This window comes from Gymnoscopelus braueri (genome assembly GCF_963280865.1).
Source record: "Gymnoscopelus braueri genome assembly, chromosome: 2".
NCBI lineage: Eukaryota > Metazoa > Chordata > Actinopteri > Myctophiformes > Myctophidae > Gymnoscopelus > Gymnoscopelus braueri.
The window spans coordinates 5,020,470-5,045,535 of NC_137604.1; the positions used below are offsets into that span (position 1 = coordinate 5,020,470).

The window sequence follows — 25,066 nt, forward strand, 5'->3', positions numbered from 1 at the left end:
TTTTTTTTTTTTTTTTTTTCTCTATTTTTTTCAAAAACACGTGAAACACGTTAATGGCACGTTGCACCATAGCGCTAAAACACGTGAAACACGTTAATGGCACTCAATGAGTTAAGTTAGTACAGAAGGATAATGTGTACATACCCAGAATGTTCCCAGGATGTGAGTAGTAACTTGTGGTGTGTTCTTGTGTAGGAGGATGTGAAACAGTCCCTGGACAGGATCGCTAACTTGTAAGTTTGTTTGTTTGTTTCTTTATTTCTTTCGGTAAACTAATTAACAATAAGTTGCCGGCATAGGCAGCAGGAGAGGCGTTCTCACATGCCCTATTTTCCTGTACAGTTTTGCGGTATGTACCGTTCTCATCCTTGGTGGAATAGCGGAGTACACTACTTGCTACTCCCGTTGAGATATGGCAGTAAGCACGTAGACTAGGCATTTAGGTGATGAGAATGATCAATACTGGAGTCAGGGCCGCCCTCACTGCCCATCTGACTGATATGTCCATATTTGGAGATCTCTGTAACTGTCAGTCCTTGTCCCTTTTATGCCCATATATGGAGATCCCTGATGTCATCAGTATATGCCCAATTGCCCATATATGGGCATGCTGATATAACCATTCATAGGGGTGGGCAATATGGCAAACATCTGTGTTGTCAAGCGATGACCGTTTTTAATCGCGATTAATTGCATGATTTGTGTCGTTAATCGCACGATTAATCACAAAACCTTTTTTGCTCAAACTTCAATGATGAAGTGGGAGAAAAAAAACTGTATTGTGTTGCAGCCAAATGGAGGAAAATATTAGCAGCATCCAAAGGCTTGTATTTAACAGAAAGTGCACCAATATTTGCAGCCACTACAAGACCAATATCATTTGGAGTGGTTTAGACAGTCAGAACCTAGAACCAGGAAACAGTCTGTCTCAGTGTCCCAGCGAGACTGAGGTGAAGTTACTCTTTCTTAAATAAAAATGTAAAAAATAAAACGTATTTGTTTCTAACCCATTAAAACCAGGAAAGCATCTCTGATCTGTGTCATTTTAGCTTTGGCTACTAAAAAATAGCAGAACTTCTGAACATCTGCTACTTTTTTGAAAAATCTTGAAAGTGTGATAACTACTGATTTAGAAGGCTTTTGTCCAACCGGCCTCAGGTCTTTAAGGGATGACCAGCGGACCGGTAGGAGACACAAAGGAGACTCTTTGTGTCTCCTACCGGAACCGCTGCCGCTCATCAAATTATTGGCCTAATAGCGCTGTCGCCTCACAGCTAGAAGGTCCTGGGTTCGATTCCCGCAGGGGGACGCTGTGGGCGCTGGGGGCGTGTTCTCTCCTCCGCGTCATCAGTGCCCATACCCTAGGTGGGGTTGGCGAAAGGGCCTTTCTGTGTGGAGTTTGCATGTTCTCCCCGTGTCTCCTAGGATAGTTAATACCCTCACAAAAACATGCAGTAATCCTGGTCACTATACTGCCTCCCCCTGGCCAGCCGGGGCGCCTGATGGAGGGGAAGGGAACTGGTTGGAATAACGTGTTCCTTCCACGCGCTACGTCCAACCAGGGAAACTCTCCCCTGTCAGGTGACAAGAAGGTCAGTTGGCTCTCATGCATTGAAGGAGGCATGAGCTCGGCCCTGGCCTCCCTAGGTTGGCAGAGGGAAGGTAGTGCCCAGGATTACATAGACAATTGGCACTTGGTGTAAAAAATAGGGTTACAAAAAATTAAATTAAAACAAAAAAATATATATATATTGGCCTAGGAATGTGACAAAAACTAAAAGATATCCATGAATTCAAGTCTCCAAGGGGTGACTAATCGATAGAAAACTAGAAAAAGTGCTCCTCGGAGCACAGGTCTCCGCCAGGTGCAGGTACGTTATTGTGGCCTCCTGGTGGCGCTATAATAGGCCAATGTGAAAAGGGGCGCCATTTATTCTTAGGCCTTTCACGGCGATCGGACACTGCATTCATGATGTGAGGCATTTTGTTCCAAAAATGTGTTTTGCTAAATTAGACCTGCTGGTGGCGCTATAACAGGCCAATGTGAACTTCTGCCCCAAATCTTTCACATGTGTCACCTGTTATAGCGCCACCAGCAGGCCGATTTCTGAAAAACCCATTTTTTGACACTATACTATATCCAAACATCACGCAAATCGGTACACAGTATCTCTATAGTCATGTGATCAACACGGATCTGTCCGTTTCTGAAAAACACATTGTCCTTGACCCAGAAGCAAAGATTTGAGTTACAAATGTTGCACTCGGTGCCACACTATGAGCTTGTAGATCGAAGAAGTATAACGTATGGATAAAGTGGTTACACAGATGCGTGGGTTAATATAGCTTTTCTATACAGTTCAAGCTCACAGCTGTCTGTATGGAAGATAACGTCATTCTCTCTCTCTCTCTCTCTCTCTCTCTCTCTCTCTCTCTCTCTCTCTCTCTCTCTCTCTCTCTCTCTCTCTCTCTCTCTCTCTGTTACAGGCTGAAGGACACGTCCAATCTTTTGATGAGCGCTGAACCTGTTATATGATTAACATATTAACGCATTGTTAGGGTCTTTGTCAATATTAAGAGACACATGATAATTAATAACCCATTGTTGTCAGTGTCAGAAAAAACTGATCAAACTGTAGTTCAAATATCATTGTTTAGCAAATGATGTGCATGTCTGGTAAATTGTTCATGTTTATTTGACAGGAACAATACAAAAAACAATGTATTTTTGGATCCGAGCACTTGATACATTGTATTTTTGTATTGTCCCTGTCAAATATTAACATATATTTTTTATGTTTTATTTTTTTATATTCTTTTAAATAATAATAATAGTAATCGAATATATTGGAATATCTGCCAATTTTTAAGACCAATATTCAAATATCATTTCTGAGGAAAGTTACCAGCCCTAGTGCACATGAGGCTTTTATCCGCATGTCGTCCCTCTTGTTATGAATACTTGTGACATTTGGGGACAGTTCAGTCTTCATAAATTGAGTTGAATTATCAAAATATATAATAAACACACAGTGAGGCTTAGATAAAAAACATGCTCTTTTCCTTTTTTTTTTATACAAAAAAAACATTGTATTGTTTTAACATTGAATAAAGATATTAAAACTGCAACTCCACTGCTTTTTGTGGGCTTAATTATTGTTGAGTTTTCTAAAGCATGTTCAAAACATTTAGGATGAAATGTATGATTATATAATAAAGTGACAAAAACTTGACAATTCTTGAAAAAAAAATATCTGAAAGGTAACACGGTCAATGATCTGTCATACCCTCATACACAGTAAAACTTAGGAGACCGTTGTACCACCTCACACTAAGTTCTTTAAAACATCTCTGGGTCATTTCCATGTCTACTTGCACCCAAGATATGCCCCCTCCTATACAAGCCCGTTCTACTTCAAACTCCATGTTAGACTCATTGAAAACACACGTGCCTGCTTCTGGTGACTGATATAGTCCCTATAATGCGTTTTTCGTTATGTTACTATTTTCTGTAAGGCAATGTTGCATGATTGCATCAAACAGTCCCGTAAGTCCATGCACGAAATAACTAATTGAAAATTGAAGGTCTCCCCATTCATCAGGACAGAATCAGTCACCAGAAGCAGAGATGTATGTTTTCCATGAGTCTAACATTCATTAGAAGGACAATATCAGTCACCAGAAGCAGAGATGTATGTTTTCAATGAGTCTAACATTCATTAGAAGGACTCTATCAGTCACTAGAAGCAGAGACGTGTATTTTCAATGAGTAACATTCATTAGAAGGACAATATCAGTCACTAGAAGCAGGGACGTATGTTTTCAATGAGTCTAACATTCTTTAGAAGGACACCATCAGTCACTAGAAGCAGAGACGTGTATTTTCAATGAGTCTAGAATTGTAAGAAAGGTCTTCGAGTGGGACATTTTGATCAAGGGCGCATGGGCTACGGGGACATGTATGACATTGTGCTCTAATCAGGGCTGGCATACTTTGTCTTCATATTGAGACGGGTAGATATGTAGGCATGGTTGAGGAGGATAGATTATGTGGTTTGTGTGATCTTAATGACATTGAAAATGAAATGCATTTTGTTTTGTATTGTCCACTCTACAACTCTAGACTTTTTAATAAGGTAGATCCTACGTATGCATTTGTGTGGTTGGATGATTCAGAGAAACCGAAACGTCTCTTTCAACATGACATCTTTTCATTTGCTTCATTTCTTGACAAGGCCTGGTCAATGAGGAGGAGGGCCATTTACATGTAAAATGGCATTGTCTTCTGTGTTCTTATTTTGTTCGTATAAGTACTGTACACATGTTTTATTTGATGTGGTATGTTATAAGGAAGGACGTAATATGAACAGGAAGGACTGTTAATGGACCTTGTTTTCTTTCTGTGTAATGTGTCATATAATCCCATACGGGATGGGCCAAAATGGTGGCATGACACGAAAAGAAAAAAAAAACATGTCATTCATTCATTCTAACATTCATTAAAAGGACAATATCAGTCACCAGAAGCAGAGATGTGTGTTTTCAATGAGTGTGACATTCATTAGAAGGACAGTATCAGTCACCTAACATGGTTAAAATTGAGTTTGAAATAAATAAGGCTATTTTTCCATTTCCTGATAAGTAACAGTTTTGCACATAAAAGTTTCCAAACGACAGCAACAATATAAAATCCTAGAAAATCATAAGTAGAGCCCTCATGCTGTACGTCAGAAAGATGTCATCATAATAAACACATTTTTGCCATATAGAAAACATTCAAAACATATTTAACTTTGAAAGTAAGCTAAAACATCACTGAAATGGGATGTACAAATGAAAATAATATTTTGTAATATATTACTTTGACCAACATAATACAACACTGGGTCCTTATTGCAGTAACAAAAGAGTGGATAATAAGGTAGAGATAACAACATAATTCAGAGTTAATGATACAAATACGGTATGCTCTGAAAATGCTTATAATTGCCTACAGTTACACAGAAATAAAATAAAGAACATTTCGGTACATTATTCTCTGGCGATAATAGATTTCAATCGCAGGAATAATTGTTTTGTCTCCAAAAGTGCATTTTCGAAGACTTTGTTCAGACCGCAGGCAGATCTGAAAATGTGTTTCTCAAATCTGATCGTTAGGACCGACTGTCCAGTGTCCACACTGTTATTAAATCTGATCTACAGGACTCATGCCTAAAATGTGCAGCATCGTGAGCTTGTATGTCGGCTGTCTCAATCTCCGCTAAGGGACACAGTTTTACGACAAAATACAAAGCAGGCTTCAGTGTCCAAGTGTCCAGACTGAGACCAGTGGTGTAAAGTAACTAAGTACATTTACTCAAGTACTGTACTTAAGTGCAACTTTTAGGTATTTTTACTTTACTGGAGTATTTCCAATGTTCCTATACTTTTACTTCTACTCCACTACATCTCTGAGGCAAGTATTGTACCCCACTACAATTATTTGAAAACTTTAGTTACTAGTTACTTTGTAGATATAAATTATTACATTCTAAAACATACATTAACCACTTTAGCCCTATTTCATACCTAGGCTATTTGAAAATAGCCGATCTACAAGCTCACAACTCGTCGCATCGCGACACGTTGTGAGCTTGTAGATCTGCTATTTTCAAACATTTTAGTACTTTTGTACTTTTACTCAAGTAAATTTTGAATTCCGGACTTATACTTGTAACAGAGTACTTTTATATTGCAGTATTGATACTTTTACATTCGACAAACATTTGAGTACTTTAACCACCGACTGACTGAGACACGTATTTAGAATCACGTTTCAAACCATATAGGAATGTGATTCAAATCTGATTCATAGAAATCAGTTGTGTTTTGATGCTGTTTGGACGTGATAAAACCCAACCTGATTCCAATGTGGATAGGCCAAAGAAATCAGATCAGATTCCCAACTCTTTTTTTTAACTTTAAGACTCTTATCTTGCATCTGACAAAACTAAGACCCCCCCCCACACACATGCATGTGCACGCACACACTGTGTTTTTCAGACATGTATACCAGCTCCACGAATCATGTTCAGCCCAGATTTGGCTCAACAAAGGGAATGAACTCGTTCTCATGCTGTGCAACAAAAATGTGGAATGCCCTACCAAAAGGAGTAAAGGAGTGTAAAACCCTAAAGATACACCTTCAGGAGGCCGCAATTCGAAAATGGCCCCTGTCTAAGTCTTAACCTACCCCAACCCCCCCCCCCCCCCGTTTTTTTTCTTCTCTTGTACATATTTTTCACTCTTCATACCAGTAACCTGTAAGCTGATTGTATGACGATCTGTATAGTAGTGTGTATATCTGTCTGTCTCTTATATGTCATCATGATTTGTGTGCATGGGGTTCTCATCTTAAACAAGCTCAGTGCTTAATGAGTCTCCCAGTTTAGTAGACCTTGTATTGTGAATTTGTACTTCCATGTACTGTTGTTCTCATGTCTTACTAAATAAAGTACATCAATCAATCAATCAATCAATACCATGTATAGCGAAAATAGCCGATCTACAAGCTCACACTGTGTCATGAGACCTGTTGTGAGCTTGTAGATTGGCTATTTTCCGTATCATCTCAGCAGAGTATAGAGCCATTTTGGAAACTTTTTTATTAATGCGCTTCACAATGATGTCACAATGTGTTAGTTAGCTATGATTTTAAAATGTTGGACTACCTCCAAACAGACCGCCCTGTGATCTTTGGCACCGCTCCAAGGGGGGTCCCAGGGACCCCCAGGCTGAGCGACACCGACCCTAAATAAACCCCATGTTCTCATAGATGACATCAGAGAGGGCGGAGCGATCTCCTGCGGACCTGACCGCCGCCCCCGAGGAAGAGGAGGTGCAGGAGGAGAGAGGGGGAGGAGCCACGGCGTTGGAAGGCGTCGAAGAAGAAGAAGAGGAGGAGGAGGAGGAGGTGGCCGCTGAAGAGGAAGAGCTGGGTTTGGGTTTGCACACCTGTGCGTACAGGTGGGCGAAGGGGTCCGGCTTCTGGGTCTTCGTTTCCGCCTCGCGGCGCGGCGGCGCCGGCTCCGTGTAAACAGGCTCCGCCGTCGGGCCGTCGAGCCTCTCGGCGACCCGTCCGACTTTGTCGTAAACCTCGGAGTAGACGGGGTCCGGCGGAGGAGAGAGATCAGAGCCGGCCCCCACTTTGGTGCCCGCGACCACAGCCCCCCGATGACGGGGGGCTGTGGTCGTGGGCGCCACCGACGCGGGGGCCGACGCGTAGTTGACGATTTGGGGGACCACAACCGGCGAAGCGGGGGGTTTGAGCGGCAGAACGGTGGCGGGATCCACGTACACGGCCGTCGTCGCCGCGGCCGCATCCGTCGCTTTCGCCGCCAGGTAGAGGCAATCGACCGGGTCGGCGTACAAGGGCTCCGATTGGTCGGCGCGACGACGACCGGCGTGACGCGTGGAGATGGGCGGAGGAGGGGCCTGGATGGCGATGATGATGGCCTTGCCGCCGGGATTCCTGCCCGAAGCTTCGGAGTTCGGCCCACCGCAAACGATGGAATCGGCCGGCGTGGAGTAAGGGCTCTCCAAGGCCTCCGAGGTCGAATCCGCGGGTCGTCCGACATCCACCTTGAGCAGTGGTGGAAAAAGTACTCAAATTCTGTACTTAAGTAAAAGTACCAATACTGCAATATAAAAATACTCTGTTACAAGTAAAAATCCAAAAATTTAAAATTTACTTGAGTAAAAGTACAAAAGTATTGGCATCAAAATGTACTTAAAGTACCAAAAGTAAAAGTACTAAATATTTGAAAATAGCCGATCTACAAGCTCTCAACGCGTCGCGATGCGACGCGTTGTGAGCTTGTAGATCTGCTATTTTCAAATAGCCTATGTATAAAATAGGGCTAAAGTGGTTAATGTATGTTTCATTATATAATAGTTTTATCTGAAAAGTAACTAGTAACTAAAGTTTTCAAATAATTGTAGTGGAGTAAAAGTACAATATTTGCCTCTGAGATGTAGTGGAGTAGAAGTAAAAGTATTGGAAATTGGACATACTCAAGTAAAGTAAAAATACCTCAAAATTCTACTTAAGTACAGTACTTAAGTAAATGTACTTAGTTACTTTCCACCACTGACCTTGAGCTTGTGGTCCAGGATGGCGGCCATGTTGGCCGCGTCGGGGATCTTAGGCAGAGGCGAGCGAGGGCAGCGATTGGTCGTCATGGCCTTCTCGGCCTCTTGGCTCGCGCTGAGCGTAGTGGCGGCGGCGGGAACCCTCTGGCGCTTGATGGCTATCTCCATGAGAGAGAAGACGTGGTCGTTTTGTCCCGTCTTAAAGGAGAAGGTGCCGGGGCCCGAGTCGCAGCGTCTGCCCGCCTCGATGGATAAGGACACCTGGAGAACAGGACAGACGACCAACGATGTAAATTAGACAAAATAAGGACTTAAATGCTGGGAGGGGCGATATGGGCGTGGTGTGGGGGGAAAAGCTTGAAATTAAATAATGACTGTTAAAGGAGAATACCGGACAAATTAAGTGTTGCCTTTGATGTCTCGTTACTTACCGACCGACATGAAAAGTGGCGTTTTTTCCATAGATTCCCGTGTCGTCATTTTTTAAACCCCCTCCGTTGTCAGAATGGGAGCGCGTGGGTCAGGGAGATTCGTCTATTGTAACCGAGGCAAAGTTGTTTTTCTGTCTTCTGCTAGTCATTGTGGAGTCTCATGATAGTCAAACGTGCGTTGAAATGTCCTGCGAGGCCACCGTTAATGGCGAACGATTTAACACTGGATGCTTGTTTCTTTCCAGAACCTGGCAACTCGTGTTGCCAGATTGCCACAATGACTAGCAGTAGAGAGAAAAACAACTTTGCCTCGGTTACAATAGACGAATCTCCCTGACCCACGCGCTCCCATTCTGACAACGGAGGGGGTTTAAAAAATGACGACACGGGAATCTATGGAAAAAAAGAACGCCACTTTTCACGTCGGTCGGTAAGTAACGAGACATCAAAGGCAACACTTAATTTGTCCGGTATTCTCCTTTAAGGCCTTAATTTAATTTTTAAATTCGAGGTGAATTAAATCAAGCCCTTTACAGTCATTATTTAACTGAGATATGCTAGTGGTCCAGAGCTCTGAAAAGATTGAGAACCACTGATCCATTCATTTCCCACGGTTGCCCCTATTCTGTTCTCTTAGCTTCCATATTAAACTCATGTTAACTGATTCATTGCAACATATGTATGAGCAAGCACATGTGGTTGATATGGGCACATATCCTACTAATGATGACTCAACCAGGTAATCCGGTACAGTTTCCCTTGAAATTCTAACTCCCATTTCTGTGGAAGTTCTTGACATCCGACTTCCAAGTAACTGACAACATTGATGTGTCATCATGCTGCACATCTTACGGTTTCTCAACTAGTGGTCGATGAAATAAAATATAATACAAATCTTCACTTTCTATTACTAAATGCATGGTCAGAGACCACATGCAATACCTTCACGGACCACCAGTGGTCCACGGACCACCAGTTGAAAACCCATGCTTTTAGACCAACTCGTTCCCAAACATGTTAGCGTGAGACCGTGAAACATTTTTCATTTGATGTCTCCCCGAACCCAGACTTAAAAATAGCTGATCGAGTTTTTTTTTCCTAATGGGATTTCTTTAATTAAAACATTGATTTGTTTTTTAATTTTATGAATAATACTAGTTTTAGGGGGGACGTTTTTAAATATTTTGAAATAATAATAATTAAAAACAACAACATGTACAGTAGGAAACAAAAAAGAAAAATGTGTCCAAACTCCTGACCCACTGTTTGGGAAACACTGCTTTGGACCAGTGGTTCTCTAAGTTACCATCAATAGTGAAAATAGGGGGCACGGTGGCGCAGTCGGTAGCGCTGTCGCCTCACAGCTAGAAGGTCCTGGGTTCGATTCCCGCAGGGGACGCTGTGGGCGCTGGGGGCGTGTTCTCTCCTCCGCGTCATCAGTGCCCATACCCTAGGTGGGGTTGGCGAAAGGGCCTTTCTGTGTGGAGTTTGCATGTTCTCCCCGTGTCTCCTAGGGTAGGTACCCTCACAAAAAAACATGCAGTAATCCTGGTCACTATACTGCCTCCGCCTGGTCAGCCGGGGCGCCTGATGGAGGGGAAAGGAACTGGTTGGAATAACGTGTTCCTTCCACGCGCTACGTCCAACCAGGGAAACTCTCCCCTGTCAGGTGACAAGAAGGTCAGACGGCTCTCATGCATTGAAGGAGGCATGAGCTCGGCCCTGGCCTCCCTAGGTTGGCAGAGGGAAGGTAGTGCCCAGGATTACACGCTTAGGCATTGGCACTAGGGTGAAAAAATAGGGGTTACAAAATCGTGGGATAAAAATTTAGTATAAAAAAATATATAAATAAATAAATAGTGAAAATAGGTTGGGAACCTCTAGCCTACACCAGGGGTCCGGGGACCCCCAGGGGTCCTTAAAAGGGTTCCAGGGTGTCCCCAGCAAAATCGAGATTTCAATCTTGTCTAGCGAAACTTGTTTTTGCATGTGTTCTGTCACTATGAACGTCAGATCTCACAAAAACAAAACAAAACAAAAAAGCTATTCAAATACGCGATCTAGCGCAAGGCCTATTGGCGCACCTTTTAAGCTGTGACAGACTCAGGATGGAGTTATGAAATGTTTCTACTGTACCATTCATCCTAAGATATCATAACGTCATAGAAAAGGCAAGAAAACCTTAGTCCAAAATTCTCCTTTAATGGACGCGGTCAAATGACTAGATAGATAAATGAGAGTTTTCATCACCTTGTCTTTTCCGTATCGTCTCAGCAGAGCGTAGGGCCACGTCAACACGCTGCTCTTCTTCTCCGCTTCTCTCAGCGTCAGCCCCTCCTCCCCCACCTGCAGCCAGTACGCCCCCTGGAGGCCGCAGCGTGTCGCCGCCTCCGTCTGCTGCACCGCCACGGAGAACTGGCACACTGCAATGGACGGGTTCAACGGCAGGCTTTTATTGTGAAGTTCACACAAACTTTTATTGTGAAGTCCACAGAAACCAAACTCTTGACGTCACTCACACACAGAAGTATTTTTTTTTCTATTGAAAAATACCCTAGGGTCATCTTGGATCAGGTCAGTGGTGTAAAGTAACTAAGTACATTTACTCAAGTACTGTACTTAAGTACAATTTTGAGGTATTTTTACTTTACTGGAGTATATCCAATTTTCAGTACTTTTACTTCTACTCCAATACATCTCAGAGGCAAATATTGTACTTTTACTCCAGTACAATTATTTGAAAACTTTAGTTACTTTGTAGATTTTGATTATTATTACAAAACATACACTAACCACTTCAGCCCTATAATTTCGGCCATTTGAAAACAGACGATCTGCAAGCTCTCAATGTGTCGCGTCGCAACGCATTGTGAGCTTGTAGATCTGCTATTTTGGAAACTTGTGAAATGGGACTTTCTGCATAATGAGTACATTTACTTGTGGTACTTTAAGTACATTTTTATACCAATACTTTACTTTTTTTAAGTAAATGTTTTATTCCAGACTTTTACTTGAAACAGAGTATTTCTACATTGCAGTATTGATACTTTTACTTAAGTAAAAAAACTCTCTGTCGTTTATGATATTGAGCTACATTTGATAACATCTGTGTTCGAAGAAATGTATCTTTGGATAAATTCGTTCTTTCTCAATCTCACCGTCAGCTGATGCTTCATGTCCATTATGAGTCAAATCGCGGGGCTGATTTGTTCATTATTGTAACACAGTTCTCATATGACGTGATCTGACATTTCTCTATGGGGATTTCCAGAGTAAAACAATTACGCCCTCTAGTGGCAGTGCATGTCAGACTTCGGTGCTCTATTGCAGTGGTTCTCAAACTTTTTCATGTCAAGGACCCCCAAATTGACACTTATTAGCCCGCGGACCCCCATTTGAAAAGATGGCCCCCAAAAGGGACCCCCATAAGAGAAGATTTTTAGCTCTAGCAGTGATTCTCAACCATTTTAATGTCAAGGACCCCCAGTTTGACATGTATTAGGCTACGGACCCCCATTTAATGACATTTCTATCTCTGGGACCCCAATTTATATTGTAAAACAATGTTAACTTAACCTCCATTTGGTTCCATTTGTACACTCTCAGAGTTACAGACCCATAAGGGTCCATTTGGTTCCTAACTATCCATCGTTTAGCTGGGGACCCCCTGGAACTCCCTCAAGGACCCCTGGGGGTCCCCGGACCCCACTTTGAGAACCAATGCTCTATTGTGTCATTACATTGTAACATAACATGAATAACACCAATTAAAGACTTCAAATCACATTTTTTCATTCCCAGTTATGATTAACGAGCAATTAATTGAAACAAATATATATGTAGTGAAAATAGACCTATATAGTCCATGAGCCAGAGCCCCAACATTGAGCAATTATTATCGAAAGAGTGGGCAAAACCAAACCTATATTAAATTGTTCAGAGGGTCAATACGAGTAAATAAATGTATGATAACCTCACCACAGGAGCAGCTTTTTCATGGTTATCACACATTTTGTAATTTTCCCCATACGTACATGACAGGTCAAAAAATGACAACATTTTAAAAAGAGTTATCATAATGAAACTGCCTGAGTTGATTACTTACATGAAGACGATGATTTATCGTATTACAAGTTTTCTGAAATTGTATATTTAAATATGCAAATTAGGCATAGGAAAATATGCCCAAATTTGCATAACTTTCCAGAATCAACATTGGACGAAGCCAGAGTCAACATACTTATTTCATTTTGTTAAGATGTTGGATTCAAAGGTTTTTAACGAGGGAATATTCAATATCTGCTCAATTTTGGGGCTCTGGCTCATGGACTAAATGCCTAATTTGCATATTTAAATATACAATTTCAGAAAACTTGTAATACGATAAATCATTGTCTTCATGTAAGTAATCAACTCAGGAAGTTTCATTATGATAACTCTTTTTAAAATTTTGTCATTTTTTGACCTGTCATGTACGTATGGGGAAAATTACAAAATGTGTGATAACCATGAAAAAGCTGCTCCTGTGGTGAGGTTATCATACATTTATTTACTCGTATTGACCCTATGAACAATTTAATATAGGTTTGGTTTTGCCCACTCTTTCGATGATAATTGCTCAATTTTGGGGCTCTGGCTCATGGACTAATATGAATAAATAGGATACAAGGTTAAGCGGTTAATCAAGACTATAATCGATATTGAATGTTTTTGTGTGAATTCGTTGATATATCAGAAACAATATATCCCACGTAAATGATCTTTTCTCAATTATTGTCTCCGCCAGGCCGAAAGGCATGGCCGAGACTATGTTTAGCACCCTGTCCGTCCGTCTGGCCGGCCGTGTGTGTGTCCATGTGTCCTTCCGTGAGACAGACGCGAGAAATGATCAAAATGTGATCGCCTACCGGGCGCTTTTAGAAGATGCTGGTCTGAGTGCTTTTTCTGGCCGAACGCAGTGCTATTTAATGTGGAAAATAGTTTATTTTATTTTATCAATACTGCAATGTAAAAGTCTGAAATAAAAAATGTACTTGAATAAAAGTACAAAAGTATTGGTATCAAAATGGACTTAAAGTACCAAAAGTAAAAGTACTAAAATAGCCGATCTACAAGCTCACAACGTACGCGATGCGACGAGTCGTGCGTGTGCCTGCGCGTGTGTGTGTGTGTGTGTGTGTGTGTGTGTGTGTGTGTGTGTGTGTGTGTGTGTGTGTGTGTGTGTGCGTGCGTGTGTGTGCGCTGTTCACCTTCCTCTGTAGAAACATAAATCTGGTTCTTCTCCATATGGAGTGGACTGCTGCCTCTCTGAAGAAGTAACACCATTGGACAAGTATACAGACAGACAGACAGACAGACAGACAGACAGACAGACAGACAGAGGGAGAGGGAGAGAGAGAGAGAGAGGTTTAACTACATGAACCCTAGCGCCCCTATTCTAGGGGTGACCATTGGTTGCTTGAGGTCTAACAAACGAATAAGTGACTAATGACTGCACACAGTGGCGTAAAGTAACTAAGGTACTTTTACTTTACTGGAGTATTTCCAATTGTCAGTACTTTTACTTCTACTCCACTACACCTCAGAGACAAATATTGTACTTTTACTCCACTACAATTATTGGAAAACTTTAGTTACTAGTTTCTTTGTAGATTTAGATTATTATTACAAAACATACATTAAACACTTCAGCCATATATACATTTCGGCCAATTGAAAATAGCAGATCTAGAGTGATCTATGTTATATATCATAATATTATAGCATGGATTAAAGTTGTCAGTCGCCATGACTGATTTCAGTCATTTGGATTCCATTGAAGGCAGCATGTCTTCTATAGATCGAAGCATGTTGCGCAGCGAAAAGAGACGATCTACAAGCCCTCATAGAGAGCTCGTAGATCAGTTATTTTCGGTTATTATTTTAAGATTAGAGCATTTAAAGTGGTCAAACTAGCAATATGTTCAGAAGCATCTTCCATAAAACCCTAACGGTCTCGGGTATTTCATATAAAAGCAACGGTTAAAGCCTCTGTCTGTGATTTCTTCTTCTGGTTGGCAATATGTAGAACAGCAGGGGGGGGGGGGGTCCTTTAATACTGTCTCACAAATCACATGTTAGGACTCTTGGGTTTACAAACATTTTCAGTCGTGAGATTTTATTTTGTTTTAATCCATGTATTATAGTATTATTATTATATTATATATTGTATTATAATAGTTGTATTAATACAGTATATTATAGTAATATATACCGTAGGCTAGCCTATATTATATTGATATATTATAATACTACTATTATGTTATAATGTATTATTGTCTAGACATAGGCATATATATATTTTTTTTTATTGGAAGTGACACCCATGAAAATGACTTATCTTAGTTCTATTGGATCTCTTCACCACTAGTCCCTCCCTAATATTTGAGTCCAGTTTTTATTTGTTGTTGAAATTGTCAATTTAGTCATAGTTTTAGTCACCATGGCTTCGTTTTCGTCAGTTAAAAAAGGCAGTCTATGAGATGAACACTGCGAGCGAGTGATGAAAAGTCATTAAATAATCGTGTTTCTATGAGACAGTCCTGATGTACCGTGATAACGCGATATCGGCGTCAGATCGCTCGTTGCTCGCTACCTTGTTTTACTGACAACTAAATAAAAACTAAGCAACGATGACTAAAGCTATGACTATATATGTCACAGGGTGTTTGGAGAGCCAGGGTGATTGAAGACAGAGCGCTTGTTTTTAGGCACGGGGCTTCGGGGCGATGCGGGGCTTTTCGAGACAGGGTTTATTAGCGAGGCTCGTGAGGAGGAGGAGGAGGACGGCGCTGCGATGCGGGGGGTTATTACGCGAGGCTCGCGAGGAAGAGGAGCCTCCTCCTCCTCCTCCTCCTCCTCGTGTTTTAAACCGTCCCGTCCTCTCCTTCTCTCCTTCTCCTCCGAGGAGGAGGAGGAGAAGGAGAGCGCGGAGAGGCGGGGCTTTGATGCGCCGACGGAGAGTGGAGACCTGTCTTTTGTTGTTCCCCCCCACATAGCAACCATAATATCTATGAGGGGAACGCTGAACACGCGTTCACACGCACGGCGCGCCGACTTAGTGGAGCTTGAGGCCGAGGAAGTGCGCCCTCGCGCCTCCGGGCGCGAGTGCCCGCACTGACCGGCCGACGCTCCACTAGTCGACTCAGCGCCGTTTGATTTGTAAACCGATAGGGACAGAATAGTTCTTTTCATGGATCACTGTGTGTGTGTGTGTGTGTGTGTGTGTGTGTGTGTGTGTGTGTGTGTGTGTGTGTGTGTGTGTGTGTGTGTGTGTGTGTGTGTCAGGGAGAAACTAAAACAAAAGCCAGCAGAACACAATAAAAGTATCTTAACAGTCCATTGAAAGCATGTGCGCGTGTGCGTGCGCGCACGCGCGTGTGTGTGTGTGACTGTGTGTGTGTGTGTGTGGTAGCGGCCATATATGCTTGTGCACAAGCCTGGCTTGTGGCTCCCTCTAGTGTCTAGTGTTGCTTCTACAGAATTGCTGGGTGGGTGGTAAAAACGAGCGAGCCTTCTTCAATCACCCTGGTTCTCCATTCACCCTGTAACATATATACTGACGACTTTGTCAACAAATAAAAACTAGATTGCGTGCGTGCGTGTGTGTGTGTATGTGCGTCCCTCTCACCTGGAAGGCGACGGCACACAGTCTGGACACCCAGTCGGTGCTGTCGTCTCTCAGGGCAGCAAACACCATGGTTCTCTCCTCCGTCTCCACGCAGAACGCCCACATGTTCTCCTGGAAACGACACAGAGACAAGATGACGACGCCTCTCGGTTCTGTGACGTCACGCCCATTGAATCTAGAGGGGGGGGGGGGGCATGTGCCCCCGCGTTGTGAGCACATGCCCCCCCCACGCGTTGTGAGCTTGTAGATCTGCTATTTTCAAATAGCCTATGTATAAAACAGGGCTAAAGTGGTTAATGTATGTTTTATAATGTAATACTTTATATCTGCAAAGTAACTAGTAACTAAAGTTTTCAAATAATTGTAGTGGAGTAAAAGTACAATATTTGCCTCTGAGATGTAGTGGAGTAGAAGTAAAAGTATAGTCAATTAGAAATAAATAACATAGTAAAAAGTACCTAAAAATTTTACTTAAGTACAGTACTTGAGTAAATGTACTTAGTCACTTTACACAACTGAACCAGTATGCGCTCGCAGGCCGGCACCAAATGAACCCCACCGCTCATAAGGTGGAATGTTAAAGTCACTGCACTCACGTGTAAAAATGCATCCCATCAAACTTTCATGCATTACGGTCCGTAGCCTAATGCATGTCAAACTGGGGGTCCTTGACATTAAAATGGTTGAGAATCACTGCTAGAGCTAAAAATCTTCTCTTATGGGGGTCCCTGGCATATATTTTCAAATGGGGGTCCGCGGGCTAATAAATGTGAATTTGGGGGTCCTTGACATGAAAAAGTTTGAGAACCACTGATCTAGGATCACAGGTAAACCAAGAACCCATCATCAGTCTAAACATTATAATATCAATAAATAATATGTACATTGAAACTATACAAACTAGGATGTCAGGTCAGCAAATGAGATGGCATCCATCTACATACTGTAACATGCTACCTAAATGACATTTTAACCTTTGCATAAGACTGCATGATCGGCAAGGCTAGTGCTATGGGGCCAGGGATCCCTGACCGCACTTTGAGAACTATAGTGATTTATTTGTACGGTGTCCTGTTTTTAGTTTTGTTTTTCTTTACACAGCAGAGGTTTGTTGAGCACGAATGCTCTTTTTCATCGACTTCACAATCACACACGCGCACAGCCGCACACGCACAGGGCACGCGCACGCACACGCACACACACACGCCCACGCACACGCACACACGCCCACGCACACACAGTGGTGGAAAAAGTACTCAGATATTTTACTTAAGTAAAAGTATCAATACTGCAATATATAAATACTCTGTTAGGGCGCGCTCCCACCGCACTTTTATTTTACCTCTGGGGCAGAATCTGCCAATGCATTGTCAATGTAAATGCGTGGATTCACGCAAGAGCAGATTTTTCCGCTTGTCGCGCAGACCTTGTGTTTATCTGCTCTCCGCGACTAAGCATAAAACTGCTGGAGGCAGGAGCCGATTTTCTCCCTCTGTCCAATCGGGTGAGTTGAAGGCGGACCGTCCCAAGACTCAGGAAGCACCATGGTGCTCAAGGCAGCAGGCGGTGCGGGCTACGGGGACGGTCTTGAATGTGAGTGACAGGTGCGTCACGGCGTTTTTTTGAATCCGCTGGCTGCAAAAAACTGGCCGCGCACAACCTGCGTTTAACAGCGGCCAGCCAACTCTTGGTGGGAGCGCGCCCTTACAAGTAAAAGTCCGGAGTTAAAAATGTACTTGAGTAAAAGTACAAAAGTATTGGTATCGAAATGTACTTAAAGTACCAAAAGTAAAAGTACAAAAATGTTTGAAAATAGCAGATCTACAAGCTCACAACGCGTCGCGATGCGACGCGTTGTGAGCTTGTAGATCGGCTATTTTCAAATAGCCTATGTATAAAATAGGGCTAAAGTGGTTAATGTATATGTTTCATAATGTCATAATTTATATCTGAAAAGTAACTAGTAACTAAAGTTTTCAAATAATTGTAGTGGAGTAAAAGTACGTTATTTGCCTCTGAGATGTAGTGGCGTAAAAGTAAAAGTATAGACAATTGGAAATACTCCAGTAAAGTAAAATTACCTCAAAATCGTACTTAAGTACAGTACTTGAATAAATGTACTTAGTTACTTTACACCACTGCGCACACGCACACGCACACGCACACGCACACGCACACGCACACTACTGGGAGCCGACCAGCAGTGGTGGAAAAAGTACTCAAATGTTGTACTTTCTACATTGCAGTATTGATACTTTGGCAACACGCTTGCTATGCATCCCATGTCTATGACGCATTATAAACATACTTGTTACTTGTCTGTGGACACTGAGAACTCTAACCCCCGGTACGGTACCTTGGGAAGGGCTTCAGCGTGTGGGGGCAGTCTGCGGACACTGAGGACGTCCGACAGTCTGACCACCCTGATCTTCCTGTCTCCGTGGGTCTGCTGGTGCCTCCATACCTCACCTCCAGCACCTGCACATTCAGATCAAGATCACATCAGATTAGACAGATTAGCGCCACCAGGAGGCCACAATAACCTACCTGACCTGGCGGAGACCTGTGCTCCGAGGAGCACTTTGAAGTGCTACAATAAGCAAATGCATAACAAATAATCATCACACCACTAAAAACATCTAAGAAACTGAATAAACATTTAAAACATGAGGGCATAAAGCTTATAGACCCAGGGGGGTCCCCACATAATGGGGGTGCCGACCCACAGGTTAAGAACCACTGTATAGTGCTGTCAGTGCTTTAACCAAAACAACCACAAGACAAGGGGATGATGAAGAAGTACTACTACTTTACTACTATAAAGCAACACTTACTGCATTACATTGTGCCATTATGTTGTGGGTATAGTCTTTGGCTATTAAAAGATAGCAGATCTACAAGCTCGTAGCGCGGCACCGAGTGCCGCGCTACGAGCTTGTAGATCTGCTATTCTCTTTTTTTTAATCGTTGTCCAAATCTTTGAATATATATATTTTTTAAAGCAAACATTTTTTAACTCATATCTTTGCCTCTGGGGATTCTACAAATGTCTTTTTTGTTTGTTTTAAAAAACGTATGTTGCTATAATAGTGGTTCTCAAACTTGTTTATGTCAAGGACCTATGTCAAGGATGATATGTATTTGTCTGCGGACCCCCCCCCCCCCCATCTCAAAATATTCCCCCCCCCCCCCCAGAAGCAAAGATTTTATTTAACCCATTGAGACCTGAGGCCGATTCTACATGTCTCCTAAATCTCAACAGTTTTCTGAAAAACGTATGTTTCTATATCAGTGGTGCTCAATCTTTTTCATGTCAAGGACCCCCAAAATTATGTTTTTGGCCGCGGACCCCCATCAAAATATTTTGTTCCAGGGACCCCCCCAGAAGCAAAGATTTGAGTTAAAAATGTTTGCTTTAAAAATATATATATTCAAAGATTTGCACACATTTTCCAGATTTTTCAAAAATAGCAGATCTACAAGCTCGTAGCGCGGCACTCGGTGCCGCGCTATGAGCTTGTATATCTGCCCAAAGTGTAAAATAATACTTTTTAGCTCAAATCAAAAAATGACACAGTTCCAGGTCTTAATGGGTTAAAAATGTATGTATATTCAAAGATGTACACATATTTTTTGAATGGGTGAGTTACCTCCCCAGGTTGCATTCTGGATCTCCAAGCGTCCCACTCCGTTACTGCTGGGGGGGTACAGACCCAGCCACACCTGCTTCCACTTCTGAAAGAGACACAAGACACACAACGTTAGTTCACATCTGCATGCTGCCCTGATGTGTCATCTAGTTGTATCACTGCTCTGATATCATTGAGCCTGAGACCTGTGGTTGTCAAACTTGTTTGGCTTCAGTACCCCTTTACCCTGTTTTCTATAGCACACCTTTACCCAGTGGTGGAAAGTTACTAAGTACATTTACTTAAGTACTGTACTTGAGTAAAATGTTGAGGTATCTGTACTTTACTTGAGTAATTCCAACTTCCAATACTTTTGCTTCTACTCCACTACATCTCGGATCCAAATATTGTACTTTTACTCCACAACATTTATTTGAAAAGCCCTATATACATTTGAAAATAGCCGATCTATAAGCTATTGCATCGTGAGCTTGCAGATTGGCTATTTGCTGGCCATCGCACGATAGAGCATAATTTCAGCATTAAACTCCAGTATCGCTGGAGAACAGCTGCTATCCATGTCATCCCAAGAGTAAAAATACCTCCACCGGTATCAACCACATGTTTCTGGATGTTTGCTCAGCAAATTCCTCCTCAATGAAGGCTTGTTTACATAAGGCAGGACCATGACTCTTAAATATGTCACATGGCCTAACCTTAACCCCATGGTAAAGAACCTAGTGTGTACCTTCACCTTGACATGAGCTGCCTTCCTTAGGCCATTCAAACCGAGAAGGCATAGAGACGACCATTATTTTACACTTTGGCTAATTCACAAATAGCAGATATACAAGCTCGTGCCGCGCTACGAGCTTGTATATCTGCTATTTTTGAAAACGTGAAAATGTGTGAATTCTTTTTTACTCAAATCTCTGCTTCTGGGGGGTCCCTGGAAAAAAAATATTTTGAGATGGGGGTCCGGGGTCAAATACATGTGATTTTGGGGGTCCTTGACTGTTGGGATTTAAACAAAAAAATTGGCCTAATTGGCTTAATTGGTAAGTCTACTAAGTGTTATGGCTGTACACGACCTAAACCCTCCATGGAGGCCACAACATTAAGATTCAAGATTGTCACTGACATACAGGTACAAGCAGCCACATGTTGTTGTGCTACACATAACACAAAGTATATTAAATGGACTACACCATGAATTTAAACTTTTCCTTTTTGTGTGTTTTTGGTCTCCCCCACCTCTCTTGTATCCCAAAAAATACCCCAGTTTGAGCACTCAGGCTTTCACAGCATATCAGGGGTTTTATGTAAATTGGTCTCAAAACAGGCCAAACTGATTTGGCCCTGAAAGTGACGTCACTAATCTCTCCCGTTTTTCAGTTCCAACTTACAATGTGGTATTGCAGGTGAAAGTGCTTTATAAGCCAGAGAGAAGTTAGTTGTAATGAGTATATCTGAGGCTTGATTTAGGCTCAAACCTTTTGAAAAACGTTTGATGGACATAAACAATATGATATTAAATATATATATATTTTTTTAATTCATGGTGTAGCTCCTTTAACCCAAGACCTTAGAATGATCTATTTTCAAAGGTTGTCATCTTGAAGGGCCTGTTACTGTATGGCTCTTGCAAACTCATGGCTGGCAAAGAAACGCTTGGACTTTGAACTCTCCTCAACAACCCAAAGTAAAACATAATGAGTCAAAGTAGTAGTAGATAAATTAAGTGATACGTCAAAAAATAAAAGCTCAAGAGATCAAACTTATGTAATGGACAGGAAGTGAACAATGCAACAGAGCCAGTGCAAGAATGGAGCACTGATGAACATAACGTTACTATGAGCGGTCACTGCATTAGCCAGGTGTGTAAGACTGCTGAACCGTTGCTGTGGTAGGTTGTACTGATAATAACCAAGCTAAGCACAATGCTCCTAATCACTTAACCATGAGACACTTTGTGCCGCGCTGGTGGCGCTATAAAAAGCAGATGTGAAAAATGCAAGGTTTTACACAGATCGGTGCAGTTCTAGGTAAAAACACGAATCGGCCTGATATAGCGCCGCCATCAGGCTGATTTGAACATTTTCAAGAGGCAGTCTTGGCCACGCCTTTCGGCCTGGCGGAGACAATTAATGAAAAAAAAAGTAATGAATACATAAAAGAGCCCACCTCTGACACACAGAGTGAGCAGACATAAATGGTGGCATCTTATAGTGAGCATTAGTGAGGACCAATTATATGAAGATGAGGTTGAAAATGGGTGGATTGGTCCTTTAAGTTGTTTTGAAAGTTGCTATAAGATTAGCAAACTCCTGTGAGATGTGTTGTGTGGACCAATCAGTGAGTTGTGTTGTGTGGACCAATCAGTGTTTCAACCACATGAGAGATGATGACACAATCGTCCTCAGATTTGTTTTGGTGAACTATTTATTTAACCCATTATACATCCAGGAACGCATCTGTGTCATTTTTATTTATTTGGCCATTAAAAAAAATAGCAGATCTACAAGCTCATAGCGCGGCACTCTGTGCCACGCTATGAGTTTGTAGATCTGATTTCTTTTTAAATATTGAACATTTGTGCAAATCTTTGAATATATATATTTCTAAATCCTAACAGTTTTCTGAAACACTTCATGTTGCTATAATATCAGTGGTTCTCTAACTTTTCATGTCAAGGACCCACAAAATGATATGTATTTGAGTTAAAAAATGTTTGCTTAAAAATTCTCAATACATATTAAAATGTCCATGATTAAAAAAAAATGCAGATCTACAAGCCCATAGCGCTGCACTTGGTGCCGCGCTATGAGCTTGTATATCTGCTATTTTTGAATAGCCAAAGCACAAAATAATGGTTAAAGTGGTTAAAATCTAAAATGACAGATGCTTTCCCCGTATTGATGGGTTAAACCAAAACCTGATCCTCGCCCCGGGAATCGAACCTGAACGTGTAGCCCCGGGCACCAACATGTCCCTGCTATGTCGGCAGGGGAATCACAGCTAGATAAGGAATGTAGATTGAGCATGAAACACTAAGCCTCAACTCAATCTATCACTTTCAAAATGTGACTCATATTACATGTAAGGCCAGGCTAGGTCTTGCCCCAGCCTATATCTCGGACCTACCCCCCCCCCCCCCCCAGCCTATATCTCGGACCTACCCCCCCCCCCCAAGATATACATATCTGCTATTGTATATCTCCTTTTTTTTTGAAAAACCCAGAAAATTTGTGCAAATCTTTTAATATATATTTTTTTAACCTATTTGTAACTCAAATCTTTGCTTCTGTGGGGGTCATATTTTGAGATGGGGGTCCACAGCCAAATACATATCATTGTGGGGGTCCTTGACATGAAAAAGTTTGAGAACCACCTAAAAAAATACATACGTTTTTAAAAAAATAAAAAAATAACCTGAGTTACAAATGTTCGCTTCAAAAATATATTCAAAGATTTGCACACATTTTCAAGATTTTTCAAAAATAGCAGATCTACAAGCTCCCAACTCTTCGCTTCGCACCGCGTTGGGAGCTTGTTTTCACTATTTTGGGTTCTTCTTGAAGATTTATTTTTTCATGGAAATTATTATTATTATTATTATTATTATTATTATTATTATTATTATTATTATTATTTTATTTTATTTTTATTTTTATGAAACACTTGATTTTTGGGGTGGAATTGTGCACAATACAGCCACAGAAAGTGTACACACCACAGTGTGTATGCAAAATGTGCCCCCAGGGCTGCACACACACACACACACACACACACACACACACACACACACACACACACACACACACACACACACACACACACACACACACACACACACACACACACACACACACACACACACACACACACACACACACGCACGCACACACACGCACGCACACACACACGGTGCAGGAATGTGCTGTGGTAATGCTGCTGTGTCTGAACATGTGTGCTGGGGCTTGTGTTGTGTGTAGTATTCAGTCACAGAACACGGCAGCATGAGTGTGTGTGTTTCATGTTTCTAACACATGAACACTCTGTTAAATACAGGGACATGTTTAGGACATGTTTACATACATGACCACATCACACATCATATAACTGCCGTGTTGTAGATAGAAACACGTGTGACATGGAACTTCCCTGTGTTGTCAAATGATCAGTCAGTTACAGTGGTGGAAAGTAACTAAGTACATTTACTCAAGTAATGTACTTAAGTACAATTTTGTGGTATTTTTTACTTCACTGGAGTATTTCAAATTTTCATTACTTTCAGTACTTACTTCTACTCCACTACATCTCAGAGGCAAATATTTTACTTTTTCTCCACAACAGTTATTTGAAAACTTTAGTTACTAGTTACTTTGCAGATATAAATTATTACATTATAAAACATGCATTAACCACTTCAGCCCTATTTTATACATGGGCTACTTGAAAATAGCAGATATACAAGCTCACTACGCGTAGCATCGCGACGCGTTGTGTGCTTGTAGATCTGCTATTTTCAAACATTTGAGTACTTTTGCTTTTGGTACTTTAAGTATATGTTGATGGAAATACTTTTGTACTTTTACTCAAGTAACATTTTGAATGTGTACGATCACACCATAGACCAGTCAACCTTTTTTAATGTCAAGGACACTGAGTTTGATCTGCATGAGAACAGATCCCCAATTTGATATGATATTTGTGTTACTTCTGGGACCCCTTAATCTACACTGTCAAATCCTTTAGTGTTAATTTAACTCTGAAACAGGAGGCTAAACCAGCAGTTGACAGTAATAAGAGTAACTGTAGGCAAAACATGGGTTATGACAGCTTTGTTAGGTTACCTGCAAGTGCAATAATCTGCTGTTATTATATTTTTATGGCTGCACTGTTGCGAAAGATACCTTTCTTATCTCTTGTGCAAATACAGAACAACTCACTGTGTGCACTCAACAAGGAAATATAGCTGAAATAAAAGGTGCTGAAGATTGAATTGAAAAACAAGTGTTCTTAAAATGACCATTAGGTGTTGACAGTAGGACTGTCTATAACATCTTAAAATGAATTATAATAATGTAGATAAATAGTTGACTCACTTTGCCAGCTTTACGTGGTTGCAGGTAAACCTCTCCAGCTTTGATGTGAGCGTCCATTCTGTCTGGGTGTGTGTGTGTGTGTGTGTGTGTGTGTGTGTG

General features: G+C 41.6%; 2 protein-coding genes across 5 annotated transcripts in view; one reads left to right on the forward strand and one right to left on the reverse strand.

The window, feature by feature from the left end:
* Nucleotides 1-19,527, forward strand: part of cep44 (centrosomal protein 44) — a 41,939-nt gene extending 22,412 nt beyond the window's left edge. For 3 of the 4 annotated variants that reach the window (XM_080416086.1, XM_080416084.1, XM_080416087.1), the window contains exons 10-11: nucleotides 196-233; nucleotides 2,488-6,167. In XM_080416086.1, the coding sequence (XP_080272212.1) occupies nucleotides 196-233; nucleotides 2,488-2,536 (87 nt within the window). In that variant the 3' untranslated portion in view covers nucleotides 2,537-6,167. Of the gene's footprint in view, nucleotides 1-195; nucleotides 234-2,487; nucleotides 6,168-19,433 lie in introns of those variants that run through there. The other variant, XM_080416085.1, reaches the window with a different exon arrangement.
* dok1a (docking protein 1a) lies at nucleotides 6,286-25,066 on the reverse strand. The gene is made up of 8 exons (XM_080416026.1): nucleotides 24,968-25,066; nucleotides 19,881-19,965; nucleotides 18,587-18,708; nucleotides 16,231-16,341; nucleotides 13,811-13,868; nucleotides 10,812-10,984; nucleotides 8,134-8,391; nucleotides 6,286-7,620 (listed from the first exon to the last, which is right to left on the reverse strand). Exons 1-8 carry the CDS (start codon nucleotides 25,022-25,024, stop codon nucleotides 6,790-6,792), a joined length of 1,695 nt encoding a protein of 564 aa, XP_080272152.1. The 5' UTR covers nucleotides 25,025-25,066; the 3' UTR covers nucleotides 6,286-6,789.

What these genes read in the sequence shown, in the direction of transcription:
- dok1a (XM_080416026.1), bottom strand. Translation starts at nt 25,024, where the DNA reads ATGGACGCTCACATCAAAGCTGGAGAGGTTTACCTGCAACCACGTAAA. An exon ending in CCAGAATGCAACCTGGGGAG is followed by an intron (nt 18,709 to 19,880) that starts GTAACTCACCCA and finishes CTGAATGTGCAG; the next exon opens with GTGCTGGAGGTGAGGTATGG. An exon ending in TGTGTGCCGTCGCCTTCCAG is followed by an intron (nt 13,869 to 16,230) that starts GTGAGAGGGACG and finishes TTACTTCTTCAG; the next exon opens with AGAGGCAGCAGTCCACTCCA.